Source organism: Trichosurus vulpecula, chromosome 7, assembly GCF_011100635.1.
Source record: "Trichosurus vulpecula isolate mTriVul1 chromosome 7, mTriVul1.pri, whole genome shotgun sequence".
In the NCBI taxonomy this organism is placed as follows: Eukaryota; Metazoa; Chordata; class Mammalia; order Diprotodontia; family Phalangeridae; genus Trichosurus; species Trichosurus vulpecula.
Genome location: NC_050579.1, coordinates 263,331,056 through 263,341,706, shown reverse-complemented (window position 1 = coordinate 263,341,706; position 10,651 = coordinate 263,331,056). Strand labels below are relative to the sequence as shown.

Below are 10,651 nucleotides of genomic sequence, written 5' to 3'. Positions count from 1 at the left end.
GCAGCCTGCGCCTGCGCTTGCGCTTGCGCAGTAGGTGAGCCTAAACGGGGCGTCCCAGCGCGTTCGTTCTCTGAGTCTGCGCGGTCCCTCACCTTCAGCTTCGTATTGCGCGTACTCGCGCCTGGCCAGGCTGGGTTTAAAGGGCCAGTTCACTTGCAACCTGGCTTTTAAAAGATCGCTCTTTTGTAATCGCTGTCTGAGGTTGGGGCTCGGTAGCTTAACATGGGACAGTGGTGGTGGCGGCGGCGGCAGCTGCTGCTGTTTTGCTTCCTCCTGCTTATCTTGAGAATCAGTTGTGGGAAGCAAAAAGAAAAAGAAGAGAAGGAGGAGGAGGAGGAGCACCTACCCAGCAAATGCGAAGGTAGCCTGGGCATCCGTCCTCCCCTCCGCCGGACCGGGGCGCGCCAAGGATGCGCCCTGCGCTCCCGGGGATGGCTCGGATGGGGTCTGAGATAGGGGGAGGAAGTTTGCCGAGGGAAAGGGGGGTGGGACGGGATGGAGACTGATGCTCGCTGTGTGGCCTCTCTGAGCCTGTTTACCCGTCTGTAAAATGGGCATGGTTCGTATCCAGTCCACGGATGGTTGTTGTCCGGAAAGCGTTTGGTAAACTTTAAAAACCTCTGTTGCTGTGATTCGCCTTCCCGTCACTGCTGTCTTAGCCTCTTCCAGGACTCTGGGATTTAGGGGAATTGGACCTGGAGTTCGCTCCTGGAATTGGTGTGAATTCAGGCTCCGTCACTTGCTGACCAAGCCCATTAAGGTGCTCTTGCGCCTTCCTTTTCTTATCTGTAAAATGATGATGATAAAGATTGCATTCCCTTGTTCTCGGGGCTGTCGTGAGTCTCAAGTAGACATAAAGGACTTTGTCAACTAGAGCCCTAAATAGATACCGGTCATTGTTTGTCGTTCAGTCGAGTGGAATCTTCATGACCCCGTTTGGGATTTTCTTGACGATGATAGTGGAGTAGTTCCCCATTTCCTTCTGCAGCTCATTTTACATTTAAAAAAGCTGAAGGCAAACAGGGTTAAATGACTTGCTCAGCGTCACACAGCTATTACATGTCTGAGGCTGGATTTAAACTCAGGTCTTCCTGACTCCAGACCTGGAGCTCTATGCATTTAGCCACCTAGTTGCCCACTGGCTATTGTTTCTGTAGTGTAAGTGGTCATTTGGGCCATGAACAGGGAAATTCACCACTCTTAGGAGCCTCCAGCCACCACCAAAGGTCAATTCTAGTGCCTTCTTGTGGCAGTGATGGTTTTTTGAAGGCTATGCAGATGGAGTTTAAAATGTGGGAAACCCTACCAAACCAGAAAGGCTCCAAGTTGTTCTTGTTGTGTTTGTCTTTCCTTCTCAAAGAGGACCATGACACCAGGGAGATGATGACATGACTTGCAGTTGACTTTGATTTGAGTGAGGGAGGGCTGTGCAAGGTCACCAGCCTCACTTTCTCCTCCAGAGCCATCTGGGTCCAGTGGCCAGATATTCATCAGGATGACTGGAGATGGCTCAGGATGCATGGGAAGACCCTGGCCCTTTTAGGCTAAGGTCCTTTCAGGTTCTCAGTTTGAGTAAGGTAACAAGAGAAAACCGAACTGGGAGGGGAAGACCCTCAGGGTTCCTGGCCAAAAGAGAAACAGTTACTGTTTACTATTTACATTCACTCTGAGCTAGGAGGGCAAGGACCTATTGTTGTCAGAAGACTTCAAGTACACATCCAGCAAAGAACCCTTAGCCTTTCATCAAAGGACCAGCCTAACTAAATTGGGAGAAATTTATTACCAGGTTGGCCCTGTGATGATTTTTTACAACCCAGCAACTCATAAAGATCAACTAAGTAGTGTCATAGTGTTCTGCATTGATAAAGGGAGTATTTCCTACCTGGACAAAATCACAATTTGTTTAAGTGTAAAACTCTGGTACCTCTGAGCCCATGCCTTAGAACTGATGGAAACTGTAATTCAGGCCTACCAAGTTGGAAGTGGGATTTGAAGAAGCATATTAGAGCTGGAAAGGACCTTAGAAACCTTTTAGTCTGCATGACAGCAGTTGTGAACACCCTGCCCTGTCCCACCCTTGCTTGGAAGCTTCCAAATTAGAAGCCTTTTGGCTCCTTGGAGAGAGTTGATGATTTCACCACTCCTTGATGCTCATAAACTAGCAAGGGTATTTGTCACGTTGCCTAACTGGGAGGTGTTTGGGAAGGATATTCCCAAACACTTTTGGACTGTGCAGAAGTTGTGAACAATATGGACTTCATCCTACACTGGTTTGCCTGTGCCTGCACAGCTAGTGTCTTTTTCCCTGGTGAATTCAGTGTTACTGCTTTAATTCATTGTCTCAGAAGTTCTGATTTCATAAGTATGGCCTTGCAAAGGCAACCCACTCCTCCCCAACACACCCCTTTAATTCAGTGGTCTTCATAAGAAGTTATAGGGGGAAAAATGCATCTCTTGATAGTCAATATTATGGCCTCTCCCCACTTAGGCTGGTTCTTGGATAACAAACTTATACCGTCTGTTACCAAGGCTCCACTTTACCAGCATGGTCTTCAAGAGCCCAGAACTACCATGAAGCTTCAGAGTAGGATGCTGAAGGTATTACGGACATTAATGATAATAATGATAAGTAGCATTTATGTAGTGTTACTGTTTACAAAATGCTTTATAGATGTCTCATTTTATCCTTACAACAGATTTGGGAGGTGATATTTTACAAATTGGGAAACTGAGGCAGACAGAGGCTAAGTGACTTGGATGAGGTCACACAGCCAGTAAGTATCTGACGCTGAATTTGAACTTGGATCTGTCTTGACTCCATGTCCTGTGTTCTACCCACTACTAAATAGCCACTCGTATAACATAAGTGGAGTGAAAACAGTACAATAAAACAAACATTTATTTTGCCTATATCGTAGGCTCATTATTTATAAAGCATTTAGCACAGTGTCTGGGAACCAGTAGGCAGTATATAGATGTCTATTCCCTTCCCTTTATAACATGCATTCTAGGCATAGGGAACAACAGAATCAGTAAAGGCACGAAAATACATGATGACTATCTTGCATTTTTGCATAGATTTTTATACTCCCCCCTCCCCCCTCCCATGCCTGGAACATTTTCGCTCCTCATCTTTGCCTCTTGGAGAATTCTGGCTCAGAGCCATTCTGTCCACACTCTAGCCTCACCCCCCAGTTACTGGTGCCCTCCCCCACCTAGGTATTTATTTTGCTCTCTGTATTTATTTTTCTGCATACCTTTGTGAGATCCTTGAGGACAGAGACTATTTTGCTTTTTATCTTTGTATTTCCAGCACCTAGCAGAGTGCCCCGTAGGCTCTTAACAACACTATATAGTGTTGGTCGGAGTCCTGTAGTTCTACCTGGGGTGGAGTGAAGAGGGAAGAGAGAAGAGGCAGTGAGGCCAATAAGGAGGGTAGTGCAATAGTCCAGGTGGGTGAGAAGGAGAATTTGGGGTGTCCGTGAGAATTGAATAGATGGGCTGGATTCGAGACACGTTGCAGAGGTAGGAGTTAAAGGACGTGGTAACTGATTGGATGGGATAAGGGGACAGGAGAGGACCTTGAGATTGTGAATATAGGTGACCAGGTGAATGGCGGTGCCATGGATGGAAATAGTTATGTCAGAAGGAAGAGCAGATTTGAGGAGAAGGATCATCAGTTTTTGCTCAAGCATATCATATATGGAGTTGTAAAGGAGGTAATTTGGGCATGGGCTAAGAAGAGGATAAGAGGAGAGGTCCCAGGTGTCAGTATATGGTAATATATCTAGGTACCTACAACAGGGTGAATGAAGAGAGGGGATGCTCAATTGGTGTCTAGAAACTGACTCCCCTGCTCTCCCCTACCCTTCGCACCTTCTGGTTTATACAAACCGCTCTCAGGAACTGAGACATTTTTTGAACTGGAACAGACCTTAGTGAACCTCTTTCCAACTGCTCTGTTTCACTAGGAAGCATAGGCCCGGGGAAGTAAAATGATTTGCTCACGGTCACATGACTAATTAGTAATGTTAATAATCATAGCTGATTTTGTAGAACCCCTTAAATTCTGAGGTAGATACTACAGATAGTATTAGCACCAGTTTGCAGATGAGGAAACTGAGACTGAGAGGTTACCTGATTTGCCCAGTCATATAGCTGGCCTGTGGGATGGGATTTGAACCTATATTTTCCTGGCTACCAGGCCAGCACATTGGCTATCACACCAGGCTGCCCAGAACTAAAACCCGGGTCTCTTGCCCCCAAGTGCACTCTGCTGGTGTATCTTATTTTAACAAACTTCTGGCAATTGTTTTCTCCCCCACAGTCTGTAAAATACTGAGCTTGGAGCTTCAGGGGGAGCTGAATCGGAGCAGCCGGTCTCGGGAGTTGCTAGAACTCGGGCAGGTGCTAGACACTGGCAAGAGGAAGAGACAAGTCCCCTACAGCACTTCGTGAGTCTCCCTTGACTTTCCTTCTGTGTGGGACCTCTAATGCTTCATCCCTTACATAGCCCTATAAATCATTCCCTAACCTTCTTCATCCCCACAGTTCCCAATGAGTCATCTGTTCTTCCCCATTGTTTCCCACCTCTCTCTCCCACAGGGAAATTCGACTGGAGGAGGCTCTTGAAAACCTGTGTGAACAGATTCTGGATTACAGCGTCCATGCTGAGCATAAGGGCTCCCTAAGATACGCCAAGGTAAAATAAATCTCCCCCGCTTGCCTTTTAATGGAACAAACCACCATGGGGGTCCCACCGCTCAGCGGTACCATTCTTTGTTATTCTTCCTCCTAGAATCCTTTGCCAAGACCTCTGCCCCTGGGATGTCCCATATCTTCTCCCATTCTGCCTCAGCCCTTGATCTGCTTGTGGGTACTCAATCCCCACCCCCAGGTTCAATGAAAAGATCCTGGTGTAGTGGGGATGGGGAGGGAAGAAGAGAGAGAAATAGAGCAAAGGAGGCTGACCCTGCCAGAGTCCTCACTCCCACGTCTCCCCTCACCCCAGGGTCAGAGTGAGACCATGGCAACCCTGAAAGGCCTGGTACAGAAGGGCGTGAAGGTGGATCTGGGAATTCCTTTGGAGCTGTGGGATGAACCCAGTGTGGAGGTTGCATTCCTCAAGAAGCAGGTAAGAAAGTGTCACATGCCAGAAAGTTGAGATGAGATGGGACAGAGAGCAGGGTAGGGACTCGAGGAATAGAGTAAGACAGTAAGTGCTGATCATGGGGATGGCCAGAGACTGGGCCACAGACAGGGCTGCACCCCGCTCCCAGAAGAGGATGTTGCAGGGGGGAAGGAGGGGGAGGAGGGGATGCAGAGGAGATTAGAGGCAGTGGATTTGAACTCCTGAGAATTCTTCACCCACGAGGAGAAATTCTGTCTGCCATCTTCCTTCTGCTTTCTTTTTCTTCCCTCCCTGTCAGTGTGAGCTGATGTTGGAGAGTTTTGAAGATGTCATCGAAGACTGGTACTTCCGCCACCAGGAGGTACCCCTCCAGAAGTTCCTCTGTGAAGGGCATGTGCTTGGGAAAGAGGAGATGGGTGAGTGTCCCAGCAGCAGGCTGAGTGTTGGGGGCGGAAATACAGGTGCCTACCTGTATGCTCACTCTCTGTCTTTTCATCAACCCAGATTGTCTTCAGGAAACCTGGACTGAGGAATCTAGAGAACAGAATTCGAAGGGCCTGGAAGAGAGCCTAGGGCACCACCCTCATGATACTGCGGACCTCTGACCAGACTCAGGCCTAATGTCACCTCCTATCTTTCTAGATCACTGTTAAAGTTCGTTTTTATATACGTATATATCATCTAGGTATGAAGGTGATGTCACCTTTATAACTGTAGTTTAGCCAAGCTGCATCTGGAGATTTTGTCTGCTCAGTGTGGCTGCTGGCTGTGGTAGCCCCTAAGTTTGGAGACAACAGAAATGAGTGGCAAGTCTTTGAAGGAAGCCGTGGGGATCCAAGGTGTTTTCGGACTTGCACCTGTGCCACCATCTACATGTTTCTGGTGGGGAGGTTTACAAGGCCAGTACCATCTTGGCTGATAAATATGTAAAGGAGCTTGTGGAGATCAATAGCCATTAGTGCCTTTTCTCTGTGCCTTCCTTCTAACCAGGTGGGGAGGGGGCAAGGAGTGGCCCACGCAAGGGGAAAGTGACCAAAATACCTAGAAGGGCTTCTTAAACTTTTTCTACTTGAGACCCCTTCAGCACTTCTTAAACTGTGGGTCGAGATCACATGGATGGAATGGAATCTCGACCCACAGTTTCAGAAGGGCTGACTAGAGGACCCAGGAAAGGCTCTTTGCATGTACAGGTGTAGATCCTGTACTGAAGCCAGTAAGTGTGTGAGAGCTTCATCTTAGATCAGGGGTTCTTAATTTGGGGTCTATGAATTTTTCTTAATGCTTTGATAATTATAGTTCAATATAATTGGTTACCTTTGTAATCTTATGTGTTTTTTAATGAATTTTTAAAACATTGTTCTGAGACAGGATCCATAAGCTCTACAGTCTGCCAAAGGGGTCAGTGACACATAACAACCCTTGTCCTAGCAGGTGGAAAAGCGGTTTGAAGGCTGTGGAGGAGAGGGAGGAGTGTTAAAGATCCCATCTTGTTGCAGAAAGGATAAATTAAATGGGGATAGGAGAGGGCCCCCTAAAGGACTGGTTTAGGGTTGACCAGGGTGAGCGGTAGAGTTTTGTAAATAGCCAGTAACCTACATGCCTTCTTCTCTCTTCTCCTTTAGCCTAGAACGCTCCTGGCCATGAGCTTGCATGAATGGACAGACTTTGGATGGGGACTTCCCCTTGGGGATTTCCAGGGACCCCTTTTCTGTGGTACTCCTGCTTCTAGGCTACTCAGAGCTCCATAGGCTGGGGGTGCCCAGAGAGCTGATGGCTCTGTCACCTTTGTCCTGTTCAAGGCCTGGGTCCTGGTCCTTGAGAATCTGGACACGGACCAGCACCCCATAGATGGGGAGACCTAAGCACCCAGCAGAAGGGGGCCTCGGACTCTATCCTGGTAAACAATGGGGACTCCTGGGCTCAGGAAGTCCTGTTGGAGGCCCTAATGGTGGTTGTGGGAACCCACGGAGACTCAAACAACATAGGAAACCTGGGTCTATTCCCTGAATTAGCCATCTTAGTTTCTGTAACTGCTTTCCCTACAGAGTCAGTACAGTGGCTTAGTGGATAGAGTGCTGGGTCTGGAATCAGGAAGACCTGAATTCAGATCCAGTTCAGACATGGGCAAGTCACTTAAATTACGTCTACCTCAATATTCCTCAGCTGTAAAATGAGGGTCATTGTGAAGATCAATTGAGACAATATTTGTAAAGCACTTAGCGCAGTGCCTGGAACGTAGTAGACACTTAATAAACCCTTCCTCTCTCCCTCCTACCCTACCCAGAGGCCTCTACCTACCATCATTGACTAAGTGAGGCACAGCCCTTGCATTTGGGTCCAGAACTAGAGGTACGGGTGACTCTTACCGTGAAGGTGGCAGGGATGTGATCAAGGGGATGGTTGGAACGGCCTTTTGCACTATAGTGAGGGTCAGTTATATATCTGAGAGGGAGGGGGATGGGGAGCAGTAGTTGAAACTCAGCAATAACCTTGTGGCCCAGAGGCAAAGCCTCTGGGAGGATATTATACGCTGCTGATGGGGTGGTACCCGGACATGAAGGATGACCTTTAAAAGTTTTGAGGGAGGCTAGACCACCAGAAATGGACGCCACAAAGAGCAGCGGACCACGGATAGGAATCAGAATCCAAGACAAGAACAAGAAAGGCCTCCCAGTCCCAGGGCCTGCAATGGCAGGTGCCCTGGGCACCTGGAGCCCTGAAGGAAGTGGGAGGATTTCTGCCGCCCCTGTTGTCCGCCCAGCCGGAACGTTAGAGCTGAGGAGAAACTTTTATGTCAACGTTGTTTCCCCCTTTTCTCACCCAGTGGTGAGAACAAAGGTTCTTAAAAACGTGTTTCTTCTCCCTAAGACCCATTCTACTTTCCTCGTATAAAATGGGGACAGTAATTCTTGTTTTCCTCATAGAGGGAATCAAGTGAGAGGAAAGATCTACAAGAACCAGAAAACCACGTTGCCCCACGCAAATGTCAGATATTGTGTTCCAAGATATCCTCTCATTCCTGGTAGAAACTACCAGGTCTTGCGTGATCCGGACTGTGGCTCCTTGGTACTTGAACTACTTGGTGAATGCTTACCTGCCTTTTCCCTTTGGAGTTTTGGGAAAAGATCAGTGGGTTCTTTCTGTCTTGACTTCGCCATCCAGTTCTAAGAGATCTGGACAGTTTTCATTCGTTAAGTGCCTATTATTTGGCAGGCACTGAATAGTATCAGAGTAGATAGCCTTTCTTTGCTTCTATTTTTACTGTGACGTCCTCTATTTCTGCATTTTATATCTTCATTTCAAATAAATACATTTTCAGGAAAATCCTACTATTCTGATAAATTTTAATATTTTCGACTTGAGTAGGCATACTTGTTAACTCTTCTGAATGTATTTGTTAATTATTATTAATGATTGATTATTGAAATACTTTGCTGTTCTCATTTCTTTCCAAATCTTGAGCCATCCTTTCATTCCTTGTATAAATTTTTATGCTTATAACGTAAAATACTCTGATACATTATTGTATCTGTTTTGTGGAATTCTATTTAACGCTTTTGCACTAATACTCAATTCTAATATTGTCTTTATCCTTTTTTTTTGGAGGGGAAAGGCAGGGCAATTGGGGTTAAGTGACTTGCCCAAGGTCACACAGCTAGTAAGTGTGTCAAGTGTCTGAGGCCTCATCCGCCTGACTCCAGGGCCAGTGCTCCACTCACTGCGCCACCTAGCTGCCCTATTATCTTTACTACTTGGATGTAGGAAGGATAAAGGATAAAGACCTTATTTGCTTCATAAAAAGAGAGCACTTTTCTCTAGTCTTGAAAGCAACACCTATACAAATATATGCATATATATACATATATATGCTTATATATAGGTGCGTATGTAGCAATATTTCTGTGTGACAGTGTGGGTGACTCTTTGTGACCCCATGGATCATATTGTCCATGGGGTTTTCTTGGCAAAGATACTGGAGTGGTTTGTGATTTCCTTCTTCAGTGGATTAAGGCAAACCAAGGTTAAGTGACTTGCCCAAGGTCAAATAGCTAGTAAGTGTCTGAGGCTGGATTAGAACTTGGATCTTCCTGACTTGAGGCCCAAAGCTCTATCCGGCTTCCCTTACACACACACACACACCACTTAGTAAGTTTTTATATATTAAGTACAACTAGTTATTTATATATGTACTTTAAATTTTTGACAAAAAATTCACTAGTAAATTGAGTCTTTTAAACATGGTTTATTTTTTGTTTTATAAATGTGGTTATTTTGTAGGTTTTGTATTTATTGGTTCTCAACAAAGTTTTAATCCTATGCCTCCTCATGGTTGAGAGGAGTCTTAAAGGCAGAGACTAGGCCATGTTAGTTCTAGCATGTTCTACTACATTGGAAAGGCCTAAGGCAGGGCTGTCCAACCTTAGGTTTTTATTGAAACAATAGACAACATATTGTGATTTGCTATTTTAGTGAGAGTTCTGCGGTAGCTTGGCTTGTTTACTAAAGCATTTATGTAAATTTCTATGCTTGTAGGCAGGCTGCATAAATTGCACTGCAGGCCGTGGCCTTGGCCACACTTTGGACAGCCCTGGCTTAAAGTATAGTAATGGTGGTAGGCTGAGTTTGCTGTCCAAGAGCCTACCTAAGATTAACCTGTAGGTGTTGAATTATTTTGCCATTGAAGCCCATGAAACAAAGAAAAATGCAAAATGACCTTCAGTCCTGTGTCTTCCTTCTGAGTCCACTGTGATGGTGGTGGGAAAGGGAGCCAAAGGGCACTCAAAATCCGTTTTTAGTCTATAGACATTAACTCCATTGTAGGTCCTCTAAACACGAGGCCTTTGTCGATTGGCTTGACATACTATTGGGAGAAATCAATCACACCAGTGTTGATAGTCTTGTGACAAATGAAACTGGGCATTGTGTGACTGGCAAGATGGCAGAGTAGTCATTTTCTGCAAAGTTCTCCAACTCCAAAATCTCAAATAAATTATGCACTGAATATAGAATCAATAGCTAAATCCACAAAGGGCGAAGACCCAATGGAATAACATCAGACAATTTAAGAAGTCAGAGGTCCCCCTGAAGGTCCTCATCCCCAAAACACACTGCATGCTTAGCACAATCATGATGGTGTTGGCTGTGTGAGTTGCTGCCTGGTCCTCTCACGCAAGTGATTCAAACCTTACCCCATAGAAGGCAAAAGACAGAAGGCTCAAAGAAGAGGGACTGGAGAAGGGGTAATAGAAGGCCCAGATAGTACAGTCTTAGACTGGAGGGGAAAGAGCTTTTGTCCAAGAGGAAAAAAGACAAAGCCAGACTTTTTCTAGTGCTTTTTCTGGTCAAGGACTGAGACCAAGGGTTTAGAACCAGCTCCCAGGATCTGTGCAGCACTGGAAGGAAGAAAGAGCAAAGAGGGTGGAGGAAAATCAGAGAATAAATTGGAAATACAAGAAAAAGAGTGAAAGAACTTAAGTCCAAAGGAAAACTCCTAAGTAAAAACCTAGCTCATACGAAGAT

At 45.9% G+C, this 10,651-nt stretch overlaps 1 protein-coding gene across 1 annotated transcript; it reads left to right on the top strand.

The window, feature by feature from the left end:
* The first annotated feature begins 80 nt into the window (after positions 1-80).
* On the top strand, positions 81-8,634 carry CNPY4 (canopy FGF signaling regulator 4). Its single transcript, XM_036767603.1, has 6 exons — positions 81-361; positions 4,328-4,454; positions 4,606-4,702; positions 5,012-5,134; positions 5,430-5,547; positions 5,636-8,634. Exons 1-6 carry the CDS (start codon positions 223-225, stop codon positions 5,734-5,736), a joined length of 705 nt encoding a protein of 234 aa, XP_036623498.1. The 5' UTR covers positions 81-222; the 3' UTR covers positions 5,737-8,634.
* The last annotated feature ends 2,017 nt before the right edge of the window (positions 8,635-10,651 follow it).

Excerpts from the sequence above, each read along its gene's own strand:
- CNPY4 (XM_036767603.1), top strand. The coding sequence starts at position 223 with ATGGGACAGTGGTGGTGGCGGCGGCGGCAGCTGCTGCTGTTTTGCTTC. Across the intron at positions 4,455-4,605 it reads CAAGTCCCCTACAGCACTTC|GGAAATTCGACTGGAGGAGG; the intron begins GTGAGTCTCCCT and ends TCTCTCCCACAG. Across the intron at positions 4,703-5,011 it reads GCTCCCTAAGATACGCCAAG|GGTCAGAGTGAGACCATGGC; the intron begins GTAAAATAAATC and ends CCCTCACCCCAG.